This window comes from Odontomachus brunneus, unplaced genomic scaffold, assembly GCF_010583005.1.
Source record: "Odontomachus brunneus isolate Ranch 3 - 2012 unplaced genomic scaffold, Obru_v1 Obru_scaffold_262, whole genome shotgun sequence".
NCBI classification, from domain to species: Eukaryota; Metazoa; Arthropoda; class Insecta; order Hymenoptera; family Formicidae; genus Odontomachus; species Odontomachus brunneus.
This window is the reverse complement of record NW_022639712.1, coordinates 210,486-229,014: the sequence shown is the minus strand read 5'-3', so window position 1 is coordinate 229,014 and position 18,529 is coordinate 210,486. Positions and strand designations below refer to the sequence as shown.

Genomic DNA, 18,529 nt, shown 5'->3' with positions numbered 1-18,529 from the left:
TGTATAAGTATCTCGAGATAATTTTATTTATGTGATATCCATTTTCTCTGTAATTTTTACTGTGATTATTATTTTAACACTGTTTTCTTTTATAATTCCATGACAATATTGTAATGTGATCTGAGATGAAAAAACGAATGTCGAGAATACTTGAATATTTTTAATTTTAATATTAATTTTAATCTTATGTTCGTTTACTAATATGCAATCTCATGATTTGTATGTCTCACAGGAACAGGGTATATCCACTTTACAGGACGTCGAAAAGATACAACAACATCCCGACCTGCAAATACCGCGATTACCACGGTGAAATGGAAGCGTGCCATTTTATCTTACGCCTCATTGTGCATTTATACACAATGTTGCGGTTATCGCAAAGAGGCATATGTATAGTATTCGTGTATTTAAATATAGAATAGCGACGTCATGTGCTTTTGAATAGTTTCTGAAGAAAAACATAAATATGCACACAAATACACACACACACACACACACACACACACACACATATATGTAACTTGCTGCTTCATTATATATTAGGATATATTATATATTATTTTTATTTATAAATATATCTTCATTTTCTCTGAATGACTCTCATCATGTTGCTACTTTAAGTACGTGACGCACATCAGCAAGACACATATAGCATAAAGTCAGAAATATCTTTGCAGCTTTCGCCACTACGTTATTGCGAACGAAATATTCGCTGCGGCTTCGATGCGTGTTAGTTAATTTAATTTGTACATCTGAGAGCAGCTATTGAATAAATGAAAATCATCAAAAGATATCGACTTGATCTCTAATCTCCTTTAGCCAGAACTCAATTTCGTTCAATTTTGATGTCGAGCTTCTATGACAATGGACTACTTATATACGGGAGGATTGGTATAACATTAAATCGAAAAGAAGACTTATATTAATATATATGTATATATATATATATATATATATATATATATACATATATTTATATATATATATACGTAGAATTCCACTTTATTGTTTCTCTTAGCCAAGAAATGGCATCGGGCCTATTTCTATGCGCTGCATGAATACAAAATTAAATAGAACCGAGTAAGTATAAGTAAGTATAAGTAAATATAAGCCGTATCCAGATGGAATTTCGTGTAATTTCGATCAAACGAAGCGTATATAGATACGATCATACGAAATACAAAGTCCTTTTTGCTTCTTTTTACGCTGATACATGAAGTACGCACTCGCTCTCTCAACCTAAGGACTGCCCTGACACAAGTTGCATCTGTTGCATCTAAAGACGATAATTATGTTTATGCTGTTATAAACCAAAAGATCGGTATAACATCAATGATCCATCGAGTTACAAGTATCACGTTAAGAGGATGCCAAAGTGGACGACGAGCTCCAAAAATGTCGACAACGTATGGACAATCATTTAAACGTCATGTCAGATAAGTATTAACATGATCACGCTACTCTTTTTTGTCGTTCTTGTACATATAGGTTTTGTATACACGTGTGCTGCTTTGTTTTATCTTATTCAGCAGGAATCATAAACACGTACATATATAAATATTTTTCTGCAAACTTTCCGTATATTTAGACGTTTCTAAATTTGATTGCAAATGTACAACAATGTTCTTTGAAATTTTTCTGAGCGGAGCAAATATACGTTTGGCATGTGCAATCTTCACAACTTTTGCATAAGACAAATATTTACTGACAAACAGTTAACTGACAACTCGAGACGTCAATTTTATAATTTTTCATCATTTTCTCATATTGAGTTAATACACCAGTTAATTTTAGCACGTACACCAGTTAATTTTAGCACGTACTTTTACTGTGTAAAAGCATTTGTAATTCTGCGTAACCAATACGACGTAAACTTTGCAGAAAAAGATTAGTGAAGTTTTCAAGTGTGGCATCCCCTTAACGGATGGTTACTAAGTCACATTCATTGTAAAGATTTTTACGAATGCTGCTGATGTGTGTGCACACACACACACATCGTACAAGTTTCACATCATAATTCTCTCTACATACACACGATTAATCATGGCCGTTTTATCCAGTATCAACACATTTAATTCTTCAGTAACGACACATTTAATTCTTATTTCTAGACGAAAAAACCATTATAATCGAGTTACTTTTAAAATTTATCCGCAGCTTGACACACGGCGTGCACCCGAACACGTAAATGCCAGTGCCGTAGTAAACACATAGAACATTTCACACGTAATATTTTCGATTATAGTCTTAACCCTCGTTTAATTAATAACGGTTCCAGCAACTGCACGGATTACAGATCAGCTCCGATTCAGACACTGTCCGACGAGGATTAAGGATTAATGTTATTATACTCGACCAATTATTGTTATTGGCCGATTGAGCCAATAGCGATTGGATAGGGGTAACTTAATTATGAGCTTATTGTTACTATTATAATGCCACATAATATGATTCGTTCGATGGTCTAGGAATTAATGCTTAATGCTTAAAATTAAATTACTCGCGTTTTCGATATACCTGCCACAAGTGCTCTGACGAATGTGTGAATTTATTGTTTTATTTTTAAGTGCTTCTGCCTAATCGCGAATAAATAATTTTCCTTCGCTTTCGGCTAGAAAATTTCGCATTTGGATATCGATAAACATTTGCTTTTAAATCTGAGACTTTTCGATTTCAAATTAATCGGTTATATTTTAATAACGGTTATCTATGCCAGGTTGTCGTAATATTGCGAGAAGTTTTCGTTTATTAAGTTAATTTAAAAAATTAATTTGATTTTTGAGGTAAATTTGAGTTCACTTTTGCATTCAATGAAAACGGATTATTCATCAACCGGGTGATCGTCGTGAAGGTTTTATTTTTTACAACAGTATATAATACACACCAGACTTTATTAGCATTATTACTTGCATTACGTGTATTTAACGTTATTTATTGAAAGAAGAATTTGAATCATATTTTCTCTGACCGACCCAATAACTAAAGATTTACTCACTTTACGGAGACGCGAGTGCTCTGTACGAATTATTCATTGTTGGTGACCAGTAGCGTATTTTTAGACGAAACGTGAATCAAGATCTATTTCGTATTTGAGATTGTTTCATTAGCACTTGCTGCCAGTCGATAGAATTCGCGAAGTAATGCCAGTAGCCTAGTGTGCAATACCTTTCCTTAATTTTTATCATATCCTTAATAGTTATCCTTAATTAGTATATATTGATAATACGTACATCCTAAGTTTCTTCCTTTTCGTCTTCTTTTCTTTTTTTCTTTTTTTTTAGGTGACGTGCACGTCATTTTTTGCAATTTTTATTTTTTATCTGGTTAACATGCTTCTCATTATCGACTATTTTCATAGAAGGACAAGCATCGTCTTGAAAAAAAATGTACCGAAACTTAAAAGATGGGACAATGTCTCGAAAAGTCATAATATCGAAATGCGAAGATAATATCCCGAATATAGAAAATGAAAAAGATCTAATAAGTATGGGTACACACATATACGCGCGTATACACACACACACAATATATATATTTCCCATAATTTGAGAAGATTGTATTTCGGGATATTCAGATATTCGGGATTTCTTCGAGATATTCAGATATTTCGTTATTATAACTTTTTAGGAAATTGCCCTAGTTTCCGAATTTCGAAATTTTGATTTTTCGGGATAATGTATGTCCTTCTATCTATAGAGATATAGCATATAGGATTGCATACCATTTAGTTAATTCGCCATTTCTTTGATTGTTGTTGTCGTCTATTGATTGTTGTTCACTGTTAACAGATTTAAATCACACGATGCGTGATGCACATGCGAAATTGATTATATATTTTGCAACATAGAACAGCGCCTGGAAGAGCGCAGGCAAATTGTACTCGCGCGCAAATATCAATGAAAATGATAGAATCTAAAAAGTTCAAAAATGCTATGTGACGGCTTTATCAGATACACCATGTAAAACGTCGTTAATTATCGCGCCTAATCAACACCAGCGTTAACTTTTTTCGTGTATATATATGTATGTGCGTATGTGTGTTTTCGTGTATGTATGTGTTAAACGAAAAAGAAGCGAAACGAAAGAAACGTATCTTAAACCTCGTCTACATAGTTTGTAGAACGCAAAGCGCAGATCGTAAACGCAGATACAAGATGACAAGTATCAATTCACGCAAAGTACATGTAGTCGCACTCGCGTATCACGTGACAAATTGATTCAACTCGAATTGATTCACTTTCTGTGAATGCGTTGCTTTTGCGACTATGTCTTACTTGCATTAACCAAAATACAGAAGAAAAGACTTCGAAAAGAGTGTGAGGTTATTGTCCTTGTAACCAGAACAAACCGAGTCTATTTTGTGGTTAGTAAGTTTGCCTGTTACATTGATAAATATGAGCGCATGTATATATTGGACCTCTGAAAGAACACGCCAATTAATTATGTCGGTATCTCCACAATGAAAATTTCGAAGAGATCGATAGGTACAAATATGATCTCTTATATGCGCGTGTGCCACTTTTACGTTCAATGTAGACACTCATCTTGCGACGTGATTTGCGAACTACGAATACACAGTTTTACGTATTTTTCACGTCTGCGGCTTGCGACTTACGAGCTATGTAGACGGGATTTTAAGAGAGAAACGCGTATAATCCGATATCCTAAAATAACGCGCGTGGGTGAACCCCGCATTAAGACGCTCTCAGCACACCGTGTTCTGAAATTTTCGGTAACTCGAGTCAGCGATATATTTCTTGAAGAGATCGAAAGTTTCATCCATGCGTGGATTTTTATTAACAATATAATCGGAATATGTCATGCGTTTGTGATAGTGCTTGTGAACAAGCCAAGTGCCTGCCAAAGGCAGATCGTCGCGACTGACTGATAATGATATACTTTTACCTCAACAAATTATATGTGTTTTTTTGAGTTGTTTACGGTTAGATTATTATGTTAGGCTAGATTCTTATTTATTATAAGCTAGTTATTAGATTATTATTAGATTCGGTTCTTAAGTTAGTTCCAGCCATGTTCGGTCATGAGCGAAACGCTTCAGGATAATACGCTTCGTTGATGTTTCGTTCGGTGAATGCGACATCTTAATGCTTTGATTCGGTAAGAATGGTGCAGATCGAAATGCAGGATATAATTCGTGATATCCTCTACCGCGAATACAGCCAAGTCAATTTCGATAGCTAAAATCGCGTTCGTGTGCAAGTCGGTATATTTTTGGGCAAGAAGTCAGTGAACGTCACGTGACATTGTAGGAGCACGCCTCCATACTGCGGCGTCGGGACGCCTTCGCGGACATTCAGGAATATGACGACGACGTCGGCTATTTAAGATGGACCGACGGCTCGCGCCAAGTCAGAAGTCGAGTCGACTTTGGAATCATCCGGTGACCTACGAGCGACGACGAGTTCTTACGCTCCACGTGAAAAAGTACGGTAGCACTGTTCGATATTTTTTCGCGAGTATATGTATGTGTATGTGTGCGTGCGCATATGTTATGTGTTGGTGTATGCGCGTTTCCAAGTAATACAAAGTAAGATTTCTTTTGTTAACCTGCCGTGTCCTCCACCCCCAATAAACCCTATATATTATGACCGCTATTATCTGCTATTATCCGCTTCATTTATTTTAATTTACGATTAGTTTTAGGATTACTTAATTTACGTTCATATTTCTTTATGGTTGTTGTAGAGTAGAGTGAGCTTATAGGTACGTTTCTTTGTGCGACATAATCTTAAACTAACGGTCCTTATGTCCTCGCCCTCAAAAATCTCCCCCCACCCAGCTACCTCTGTAAATGATTGTTGTCAAGACTGCGCATCTATCATAGTCGTAAGGGAGAAACTATGAAAAGGAATTTTACCACGAGTTGAGTGACGTGTAATGTGTAATTTCACCATAAGTCCTATTTTCAATAACGTCGCAAACCGCGCACTTTATGTGTATGACATAATACGTAGCAGTGGGGGGTCGCGTATGACTTTAAACTAGTATCATATCGATATCTGATCTCCATCGTTGTGCCGTTTTGCTTGATTGGTCTATACTTATTCCGCCATTGAATACGTTAACCCGAGAGATTGAATTTTCGCTTAATTCTCTACGTAAACGTGTACGGACAATTTTTATGATCTCTGAGATATCGATCGAGCTCTCGCTATTTTTTAGCTTACGACTATAATTATGCGTTATTATGTTCATTTTCCGCTGTTAGTATTCGCCATGTGAATGAAGAAAATGATCTCTAACGCTATCTCTATCGATCCCTTCGATCGATCTCTTCGATCGATCCCTTTGTGCTGCTTCGCTTCGTACGGAATCAGTAAAATCGGACAAAGGTCCTGTTTATTAAATAATCACGTTTACCCAGATAATGCCTTTTTAAATTCGTTCCGTCGCGAATCGAAGAAAAGGATCGAAGTGGAAGGCATTCATTCGTGATATTTCGCACGTGTAACGTGTTCAATAAAGGGAAAAGTTCTTGCTGATGTAAATGACAAGTGCATAGTCGCCTGTCAACAGACGCGTTCTTATGCTTCCCTAAAACTATCACTGAATGATGCTCGCGAATCTAATGATTAGTCAATGGCACATACGCTCGCTGGAAATGCGTGTTAAACGGGTAAATTTCTTATTGTGTCTTTTATAAGTCAGTAAATATGGAAGGTATCTAGCCAATGACCTACTAAATTCTCATCCATTCCGGAATAGACGAATCTTTCGTGTCATCGGATGACTACTCATTTAACGTGCTTCGTGTCATGTAAGCATGATGCGTATGCATGATGCATGTATATTAATAATATTGAAATATTAATAGAATAAATCTCTGACGGATTAATTAATTACGATGAAGAGACTTTGATCAATTGTACACATGAACTAACGAGTTAACCGCCTTGGTGCAAATTAACTTATGACTTAAAATTAACGTTTATATCCTAGTTTTATATTACGTCTTATGTTTCCCAAATTGTCGCTCATGCATGCCTATTTCTCGCCCAGGACGTTTATACTTTATCCTAACTTCTACATACCTTTGATGAGATATTTTTTTTTTAATTTTTTTTTCTTTTTATATTAAGAAGGTTCTAGCGTGTAATTCAATCAAACAACAGCTAAATCTATAATATGTATATAATATAATGTATGTATATAATATAAAAATCGATCTAACAATGCATAATTTCAATGGGGCCTTTAACGTGTTATTCCCAAGATAATTAATTATAAACTTTGTATTTTGCGATCACAAATGCGGAATTCCACAATTTCCAATTCTTCCCCGCCCTCCCTTTCCCCAAAAATTCCATTTTTTGATAAATATAGAATACACATTTACAGAGAGCACTATAATCATTACGTGCAAAGTTAAGGTAAATGTCCCAATCAGTGACCAAATAACTTCTTTCATCGCAAAAATAAAGAAATATATATAAATTTGTTCATAAAAAAATAACAGGTGATTATCATTCAAATATCACTCGATTCAATTATCATCGAATATTTAAATCGTATAGAAACATGAATATATCACTACCCAGTAAACAAAAAATCATTAATAGAATGTCATTTGCAACGATATTTAGTAACATGTAACATTTTCTAATATGTAGCTTTTAACGTTGCATCAACTTCGACAATGTTCGAAAATGTTCAACAAATACGTGAAAGATGTATATTTCAAGATGTTGATTTAATGTTCTCCGTTTACTAGGTAGCCTATTAATTTTGATCTTACTTTCAGACTCACTATTCCATTCAACACCTACTTTAACGATATAGTATAAGCTGTAGCTATAGTAAAAAAAGATAAAAACTATAGCTCTAGCTATGGCTATAGCGAAAAGGGAAATTTCGAACATCATCAGAGTCAAAGTAGGAATAATTTGTATCATCAGAATTAAACCTGTCATGATATTTGAACTTTTATTACGTAGAATTGAAGATTCATAACATAGGGCCAAAATTTCGACTCGGGTATTGACTTAAACATGGTAATTTATAAGCTATATTTGTACTATTGAATAAATTCCAGAGGGATAAGTTGTCATATCGTTACGCTCACTCGCGTTCGCATCTGACTCTGCGTGAAAAATGAACACGTTTACAAAATAACGAAGAATGTTTAATTGAATATTTATACAACTTGTTTTTTATTCTGCTTTACTCAAATTTAAAGCTGAGTAGACACTGAGCGAACAAATAACGAACGAACTACGAATGCAAACTTTTGTTTTGTGATTAAAAAGACGTGTATGCTTATTCAAACAGAATGTTTTGTTCGCATTCGGATTGATTCGCTCATGACGCGGCCTATTAAAGGAAATTTGTGCGCAAAATGGACGCAAATGTATTATACGTTCGTTGTTTGTTCGTTCGGTATATTCAGCTTTACACAATTGCGAACACGAACACGGTTGAACGTGACTTCACCGAGCACATACCACGATGCTTCGACTAGACATCGGGGCACGAATGTAACAATATTAATGCTATTTCTTAACTCTTAATGAATAAGATTTACAAACTACGTGTTCTTTTCAGAAATATAAAAATAGAAAAATAGGAACGTTTATATTATTTTATGTATATTATGTTTTATTCAGATTAGAGAGAGTGCGGGAACAAATAAATATCCTAGTACTGATAAGTGATATATATGAATTAACTGCAAAAATTACATATCTTGTTACTTTCTCTATTTATAAAACATTCCTTAACCTTCTCTCAACTTTAACACAACAATTTCAATCGTTTAAATTTAAAGTTGAAGAATTACACAGATCTAACCAAATGATATTAATTGTCAAATTTTAAGATGTCGGCGAGTTTGAACTATCGCCGTCAGCAGTACCCTTTTAAAATTAATGTCCCAATAATTACTATGACCCTCAATTTGATTCGAAATTTGTCATAACTGATAGTGCATAAAATTTAGAATAAAAGCATAAGTTTTTAGGATAAATATAGGCCCGCATTAAACTGATTTATTAAAAAGCCGAATGTAATTGTCACAAATTGGAATTGTGTCACTAATTGAATCATACACCTTATATAAGCTAATTTAGCTTATACGTATGTTTATATTGTTAGAACTTGCGCACAAAAATTGTTGTAATCATTTCCGACAGAATCGCAAACATATGTCAGAGACGTAGATCAATACACAATGATTAATACAAGTGTTAGTGATGTCTGTTGCACTAACATTCACGTCAATCAATGCATTAACTTGCAGCTGTGTCGGAAAAGGTTATGACAGCTTAGACTCTAACATATTGATATAGATAGTGCTCTCAACATGCTATCATATTTCCCTGTTGCCAAATTTAATACAACCAGTAGAGCGAAATATTCCCGACGTATATTAATTAAAACTATAATAAATTAACAACTAAAAGCGTTAATTTATTAATTTTCAATTTATATGAAATTAAATTCTAATTTATCAAATACAATATCAAGTAAATTTTATATACGTATTTCTTTTCTTATTATTAGTATTTATATCAAATAGGAGTCTTCTATAATTTTTGTCACTTTCAAGATATTTTATAAACTAAAAACGCGCGATTACGTATAATAATATTTATAAATTTTAGTTCATTAATATTGTCGCGAAATTATTTTTTAGCCATATTATTAACAAAATACTCATTGGTTAAGTAAGGAATGGCGCTAGAACCTTCTTTAACTGGGAAAAAATGTCAAACATTGTAGTGATACCGCGCTTTTATTCGCAGATGTCGATCGTGCCGCTCGTTTTTCGCGATTGGTGGGAGGACTTCGATCGTCCTATGTCGCGGCTGATGGATCAGCACTTCGGCACCGGCCTCCGTCGTGACGACTTGATATCCGGTTTCACCGGCCTCGGTCTCAATCGACCCTCCCTTCGTTCGGTTTTCGGGAACACGTACTACCGACCATGGAGAAATGTGACTCATCAAAATTCTAGTGGATCTAGTACGATCCAACTGGAGAAAGATAATTTCCAGGTTGGTATCCGCAGTTCAATTTCGCGTTCAATGATCGAAACGGACCGTTGTGCAATTTGATAGATTGAAAATCGACATTTGGATGCTACTCTTCGTTGCTTTCTGTTAATCTTTATGACCTCGAATTAGATCTAAAGCAATTGTCTTGTGAGCGAAAACATTTTTTATTTGGATTTCTTTATTATTCCATCTTTACGGAATGGATTTTCTGAGCAGAATGTAATTTTTGGTCTACCTTTATTCTTTATTTTGTCTTTGCGGAATAGCAAAACGTTTTCTAGAGAGGCCTATTTTTGGTTCAGTTTATTCAATATAGATATCTGTGATTGAAATATTTTAATACAGAGTTAGACATTTTCTCTTTGCTTGATTTTGCTTTTGGAAGTGATTTCATTTTACTGAAATTTTTAGTAATTTGTATCCAAGCATTTTGCTAAACGACATCTGAATCGTGAATTTTGTTTTCGCGCATTTCAATATCCGGTTTTATTCTGGAAAGTGTCGAAAAAACTGTTTTCTTCCTACGATATTTTGACTTATAGTCAAAAAAAGGTTTGTTCTTTTCAGCTAAACTAATTGAATTGGTGCACACTCGTACAAGTGCATCAGTTCAAGCAGTTTATCTAAAAAGAACAAACATAATGTTTCAGTCTGCTTTCATGCTTATTACTTGTTTCGTTTGCATAAGTATTATTAGAGATTTTTTTCGGTTTATTGCATCGAGAAAATGCGATAACACAAATACTGCGAAAAAATGCGATAGCATAAATGAGCTTTTTTAGCTCATAAAACGCATCCTATTTCGTGATCATGCTCCATCCATATTACGTGACGTCACTGATGTGATTTTTTTAGAACAGTCACTAAACGATTTGCTTCGTTTTTTATTCGTGATGAAACACGAAAGATACCCTCAAATGATAAGATTTGCATTGTAATGGAGATTTTGCTTCTTTCGGTTCTTTGTGTACTGTCATTGTTATGCTGTTTCTACAATCATGACTGTTTCTCATGTTTAGATTAGAGGAAAGGCACCTATGCTGACATAGGTCTCCCAAAGCGACATATCTCTATTTCTCAAAAATAATATCAAAAGTTATTTTGCACATGTTTGCATTATAAAATTATTTTCTTCTTATCTTTTATTGCTTCTCCTATTTCTTCTGTGCGGTTTGGCATATTTAGTCTGGATGCATTTCAAACTGACGTACCGTATTATTGTATACTCTCGCTTTTAAATCCTTTATAAATAATAAACCAGAAATAGAAGAGAAAGTTCAGTTTTATTTGAAACTGTTTTTAAATTTTTGCACAAATTAATGATTGATTATAGTATATTTTTATATTTTTGTCATGTCTTTTCAATAGATATGTCAATTTTGGACTCCAACTCTCACGCCTTCTTAAACACTTTCCGCTTACTTTACATGAAAGCTATTCATATATAATATATATATATGTATATGAGAGGAGTCGCATTACATATATAGGTTTATGTTTTGGAGTTTTTCCAGTTAAGAGATAGAGTCCAAAAACAAAATACTATGTCGGTATTGGTGTCCTTCCTCTATTTGTGCTCAGGTCTTTCGATTTCGAGAAGCTTATCAAACACGAAGTAACATATTTTTGCTAAAATCAACGTAATTTGCCAACTATGTCACGTGTGTTTTGTCCTGTATATTCAAGTCTCGGCTTTGATCAGTTCTTCTAAAGTCGCTAAGTTTGCTCTTTCAGGAAAATGTTGAAAGCTTACTTAAAGATATATTACAGGGCGGAAGTACTGCTTCATCGGTCCAATTCCGTCTTCCGCAGGATTCTGCAGCGGAAGAATGCTAGCAGAATACTGCGGAAGAGGAGAATTGGCCGGAAATTATTTACAACTAATAAAACTCCGAGGATTTAGTGTTTTTCTCTTACGCGTGACAATAACTCAACAATGACAATAACGTAAGCCGAAAATACAACTGTAATTACTTCCCGATGTGTTTGCAATTCGAATCTCACCTTTTTAATTTCGTCCCGAGAATACCGTTATTCTAAATTGCTTTATCCAATTTTCGTAACTAGCCTTTCTTCTCACAGATTTTCACAACAAATTTTGAAATAGTTCTTTAATGTGTGTAATGCCTATGTGTCGAATACCGAGAATTCTCTGAGGTTTACGTGTAAAATCCCAAGATGCACCAGACGGGAAAATATTTGAGATATTTTTCTGATCAAGCGTATGCTCGGTTCGATTTCAAGAGTATAGAAAGTAGTGAGCGCGGATATAAGAAGCAACGCGCGTTAAATTTATCACGGAATGTCCGGCTGATTCATACGATGTGTTTTTAACGTTATCTGTAGTAATGCGTATTTGTCAGCGTATTTGTATTTTTTCAATGTGAAGCGGCACCTTTGAACCGCCTACGGCCGTCCCGTAACTTTCCCGGATTCAGCCCCGTCTACTCGTAGAACGCAAAACGCAGATCGCAAATACAGACACAAGATGATATATCAACTCACGCAAGGCACATGTAGTCGCACTCGCGCTTCACGCGACAAATTGATTCGACTCGAAATTTTGGCGAATGCGTTGCTTCTGCGGCTACGTCTTATTTGCGTTAACCAACTATAGAGGAGAAAACTTCGGAGAGAGTGTGAGATTATTGTTTTATAACCAAATCAAAGTGAGCCTATTTTGTTTTGATTAGTAAGTTTGCCTGTTACATTGATAAATACGAGTGCAAGTGTATTATCTCTGAAAGAACACGCCAATTAATTACGTTAGCATATCACAATGAAAAATAATTTTGAAAGGGTTGATAGCCTCAAATATAACTTTTTATACATGTGTGTATCAATTTTGCGTTCAATGTAGACACTCAACGTGATTTGCGAACTACGAGTACGTTTTGCGTATCCTACGTCTGCGACTTGCAGCCTGCAAGCTATGCAGACAGAGCTTTGCGAAAGTTACGCGACAGCCGTGGCGGTTCTAACGTGACCGTTCGTTTAGAAATGCGGATTACGTTTGATCTACGTACGACAAGATCTAGACAAGTTTAAACAGTTGAACGAGAATCGATTTGCGGAATTAGATGCCTTAAAATATGACACGCGCTGCGGATATATATAGATATATATATTTATATATATGTATGCCAATTATCTTACGTTGCAGTTATTCTCTAAAACACCCACAATACGGTAGATTAAGTCCAAAGTTCAAAAGAGAATCAATCGAATAGGTTGCTGGCGCGCTTGGAAGTGTCGCGAAAGAATTAGATCGTTCGAATCAATTTATAAAAGGCACTCCCCCGACCTCAAAAGGTTCCGCGAGGATATAAGGATTTATTCACGAATTTACTGTATTATATATTTCGTCGATATTATGTTCGCTTGAACTGGATAAAACGCCTGGGTATGTTTCTCAATCCTTAGATCGTTCACAGCTATCCACACTACGGATCCTATAGTAACTTAGTAACTCGACAGTAATATATCGTTAATTCACATTAAATATATCGCAAATAACACCTAAAATACCAGATTCATGTAAATATACACACACTACGAGTACACGTTTTCATCTACCGTGATACACCTAAAATCATGAATTCGCATAAACTTGATGTTCGGCCCGTTATTAACCGTTACATTTGTCCCTTTTTCATGTGGAAGTTCGATGAAACAACAGAGCGGTCGAGATGCAAGTGATTACGTGTGGCAAAACTTAATCACAGCCTAAAGCGACGATTTCTTTGAATGTGATTACTTTTTACGTAGGACACAAACAACTCGCCTAAACGCTCCTAAATTCATGAATGCGCACTGTCACGTTGTTTAAAGTGAGGATTTGTTCTCCTGACGGCCCAAAATTCATGACTTTAAGATCGCCGATTCGTTTGCCTTTATCTTTTGCCAGGAAAATTCTATGATGCGACAGCGAGCAGAATGTGATCGGTTACACGTGATGCAACTTAGACTGAGACACGACTTAAACTGACGATCTCTTTAGTGGTCTTTTGCTCTTTTTGGTGTTTACAGTTCGAGCGCGATTTATATCGGACACAAAACGAATTTTGTATCGAATACAAAAAGCCTCGGGCAATATCCTACGAAAAATGTACGATATACAATAAGTGTATAGATACTTCTTTTTTTTTCGTTATCTTCTACCGAAAAACGAGTAGCGGCGAATCGTAGTTAGATTTCGAAATCTAGAAAAGTCGTGGGAAATAAGTGACGGGAAAGTGACGGGGATGACGGGGGAACGACGGAAGGGCGCATTCGTAAGAAGGATAATAAAGAAGGAGGGCCACGGGAAGAGGGACGTGAGGCGGAGAGAAAGGGTTAAGGGAAAGATCGAAAGAGGAAAAAAAGAAGATTACGTCGTAAATGCGAAGGCTCCTACTTTACAATGGGAACGAATATTAGTAATGGGGAGAATTAGCTGATTGGTTATTTAAATCATCGCAAACAAGATTAGAGAAAAAAAAACCCAAGAAACAGAATAGAAACAAAAAGCGGAGGAAATCCAAAACGAAGAGTCGGAGAACGCTAGTTTATAAATAAAGGGGGTTGGCTAAAGAGGCGAACGAAAAATTCGGAACACCTGAAGGCCCGGAAACCGATGGCTGCATCTGATGCAGCTGACTGTCTCCTACCGTTAATGTATGGGTCGCTCATCACACGTCGCATAATCGCGTCCCTATAACCATATGAACGCGCACGCGGACGCGAGGACGACCAGAGCGGCAGCCCTTTCTCTTTTCAACGGATAGGTGGATGGTGGTGGTGAAACGAGTGTGTTCTCGGGACTATTTTCGCTCGACTCAGGAGTGAAGTGTTTCGTACGCCCTCTCTCGACGAGGGAGGGAGGGCGCGCGGATGAACTGGATCGGAGAGACGACTTTTCCTTTTTCCGGATGTGAGCTATCTTTTTGTATTCGTTTTTCGTTTCTTTAGCGTTTCTTTTCTTAATTTTCTTAGAATGACGCCGTTATCCTTCTCGTTTGCCGAAATGTTCTACGAAAGGTACGCGTATCAAAAAAGAGGACAATCGCGCTGTGCGATCCCCGGTCAGTCACGCTATTTTTCTTCGGAATCTCTATGAAATCACAGTTTTACCACAGTTCTCGTTTTACCTCACCTTCTTCAATCTCTTTTTTTGTATTTTCGTTTAATGCTTTTATGTGCTCTTATTTTTTTTTTGTTATTTTCGTTCCTCTCTTTTTCGTGATATTTTTTTCCTCACGCGATCATGAGTACGGTTCGACTGCCGCAAGATCTAAAGTGACTTTCTGTTCCGCTGTACTACAATCTCCGTTCAGAGTCGCACGCGAGAAATCGCGCGCAGCAGCCACGGAATAAAATATTCAACCGAAAGAGTGGATGTGTATATACTACCGTGTCGCGCGCTTAATCAGTCTTGTTCGATAAAAGAACCGAGACGAGCAGCCGTCAGCGCGCCCCCCTCTCGAAGGGGGCGCCGCTCACGCAAACGGGCCGCAGGCCCCGGTCCTGCCGGCTATAATCTCTATACAAAAATAAATGCTTTTGAAACCCTCAACAAGAGAATCGTACAAAATGTGACTCTTTTTGTCCTTTACACGGAAATCTCTTTTTCTCTCTTTATATGTACAAAATATGTCGCTCTGCGCGCAGCACTCGAGTCGACGGACCGATCCTCCGTAACTTTTTCTTCTCTGTTTTCTTTTTAGCTTCTCTAATCTTCGCCTGACACACTATTTTCAAAATGCACAGCCAATCATCCTCCGTTATTTTTTCTCGCGCTCACCGAGCTCCAGAGTCAGCGGAGAGACTCGGCTTGCCGTATCCTACCGTCGGTCGTTGAAGTTTCCTTGCTCTACACGAAAGTGAAAGTAAAGACCATTTCCTATTTTTATCGCACGTTTTATTTTTGTCAAATTATTTTTGATTTCTGCAGATTTGTTTGTAATTTCTCTTGAACTCGCTAAAAAGTGAGCGGCCGGCCGCGAAAAAGTGATCGGCCACAGCAATCGCGCGACCGATCGCTTCCGCCACGACCTTGCGCGAATAAAAAAAAGTCACCCACTTGTATGCATGCTCGTTTTTTTTGGTCGTCAAAAAAATGGAACAGTCTCACACAAGCAGGTGGGCCTGGAAACTACATCTTCCCGGTTTGCTTTTGTACCATAACGTGAAAATCTAAGAGACGCGGGCGGGAGATTACATGAAAAAAGAGATCGTGACGGAGGGAGAACGTCTTTTCCGACGCGTTAACGATCCGACGGATCTATAATGTTAGCCGAATTGTCATGTTCCTCTTCGCCGTGGAAACTCCAACAACCGTGGTTTGATCGGAACCGGTCCCGGCGGTTCCCTAACGCGCAAACTTGGAAGAACGAGTGTAAACCGGGCGCGCGAAGCGCTCCAAGTGGTCAGCCGAAATGATTGTGCGTAAAGTAGCTTTCTGCGTATCAGTACAGTATATACCCGCTACGAACCACGTTCGAGATCCTCTTCCAGAGGAGAATTTAGTTAGCCGGTTATAAGATCAAGGAAAAGAAACGCAAAACGCTAATGCGCGAGGCGAGAGAAAGTAAAACGTTATTGTTCGATTTCGACAATCATTGTCCTCGGGAAGCAAGCTCGCTCTGGAACGATCGATACTTAACTTTTGCTCTACGGGCGCATGGTCAGACGATGGTAGATGTCTCTGTGTGCATATGCTTCGCTGCGTTAATCCATGCTCCCTTGACGAAGAGAACGGAAAATTTTCGTCCTCGACGACGTTCTTGGAAAGAGGATCCTGAACAAGCTAATACGTGTATTCCCGGGGCCGCGCTCTGATCCGCAGGTGATACTGGACGTGCAACAATTCTCACCGGACGAGATCACGGTGAAGACGGTCGACAACCAAGTTATTGTCGAGGCCAAGCACGAGGAGAAGCAAGACGAGCACGGCTACGTCAGCAGACACTTCGTACGCAGATACGTCCTGCCCTCATCTCACGACCTCGTCAACGTCACCTCGACTCTCTCCTCGGATGGTGTACTAACTATCACGGCACCCAAAAAGGTACGCTCCACAAAGCCGAGACCCGCATTAACATCCACCCTGCTCTCTCATTCGCGGTAACCGCGAACGAATGAGAGCTTCTCTACCTCTTTCTCTCCCTCCCCTCTCTCTCTCTCTTTCTCTCTCCCACTCTCCCTCTCGTCTTTGTTAGCAGGTATGGCTTACGTTACATGTTTGATTTTTTTGCCTTTCAATTCCAACGTTCCCAATGCCGTCAGAGCCTCAGTGTGTGGTATTAGAAGAGGGCAGACGGTGCCGACGGTTTCAGATCAAACTACGAATCTGCACTAAACTACAAAACAGAATATGTATCGTTAACGTTCAAAGTTCAGCAGTAGACGAGGCACATTCGCGATTTGTGTTGCGATCAGTGTCCGTCGATTTTAAATGAAGCTCTTGAAACTCAACCATAATATGTATGTGATTGCAAAAGAATGAAGAGAGGACATATACGTTAAAGCAGATGTTACCATCGCAATGTCTCAACTGGTTTGGTCCTCAAATTTAAAAGCAATCGCATTTTTAGTGAGTTTCAAAGTCTTTTTTAAAATCGTTGACACTTTGCTGACAATCGAGTGTTCCTCATCAGAAATCACATTTTTATCATTTTTTCTTATTTCTATTATTTTCGTTTTATGACTAACGGACGCGTCTGTTTAACACCAACGAAATAAATTAAATTGTAAGTACATTTGAACATTGAATTGACTTTAGTTACACCTAATTTCTTATCACAAATTAATTTACTTTTTGTTCACGCGTTACCTTTGACCTAGTAAGTTAGTTCTATATTATCTAGGAAAAAAAATTCTTCACTCTCGGCATTAAAGCCGTGTTTGTCATTCATATTATGTCTCGCGCACCGATTTACACACCGTCGTATCTTTAACCTTTTTATAGATGAATTTACGTAAGTGTAACCTTTTTAACTTAATATACTATCTTGTCTAGACGCGCTTATTACGCTTATTAAGCTGTTTATTACGCTTACCTATATCTCTCGAGGTTCTCTTCTCATATTTGTGTGTTCAAAATGTGAAGAAATTTCAAATTCTAATCACGCCTGTTATCGTCGCGTACGGATTGTTCAAGCACCGACCCCGTAGGGTGCACTAAAAACATAAACACATAACACTAATAATTTGCGCTTATCAGATAGTCTCTAATAATATTTCGTTCGTTTTCAGAACGTGACGCCGATTAACACGGAAAGAGTCATCAGTGTTGTTCAAACAGGAATGCCAGCTGCAAAGCCGGTTCCCGTCGAAACAACTACTACAACTAACATCACTACCACTGAGTAAAGAATTTATCGTTCGAAACTCTCATTCCGATATTCTTTTATTTTTCTGATTTATAATTTTATCGAGGCAATTTTGTAAAGCAAAGTGACTTTATCATATTCAGGTAAAATGTTTCTGTAATACTTATTAATAAAAATGCAATTTTCTAGTATGTATACATACAA

At 37.1% G+C, this 18,529-nt stretch overlaps 2 protein-coding genes across 4 annotated transcripts in view; both read left to right on the top strand.

The window, feature by feature from the left end:
- Positions 1 to 3,467, top strand: part of LOC116852898 (high affinity cAMP-specific and IBMX-insensitive 3',5'-cyclic phosphodiesterase 8) — a 14,309-nt gene extending 10,842 nt beyond the window's left edge. For both annotated transcript variants that reach the window (XM_032833678.1, XM_032833677.1), the window contains one exon: positions 233 to 3,467. In XM_032833678.1, the coding sequence (XP_032689569.1) occupies positions 233 to 313 (81 nt within the window). In that variant the 3' untranslated portion in view covers positions 314 to 3,467. The remainder of the gene's footprint in view (positions 1 to 232) is intronic.
- Positions 1 to 18,529, top strand: LOC116852903 (protein lethal(2)essential for life). 2 transcript variants are annotated; one of them, XM_032833691.1, is made up of 4 exons: positions 1 to 5,445; positions 9,762 to 10,013; positions 16,840 to 17,061; positions 18,249 to 18,529. In XM_032833691.1, exons 2-4 carry the CDS (start codon positions 9,762 to 9,764, stop codon positions 18,363 to 18,365), a joined length of 591 nt encoding a protein of 196 aa, XP_032689582.1. In that variant the 5' UTR covers positions 1 to 5,445; the 3' UTR covers positions 18,366 to 18,529. The 2 variants fall into 2 exon arrangements, with proteins under 2 accessions (XP_032689582.1, XP_032689581.1); XM_032833690.1 differs by having other exon boundaries at positions 1 to 10,013.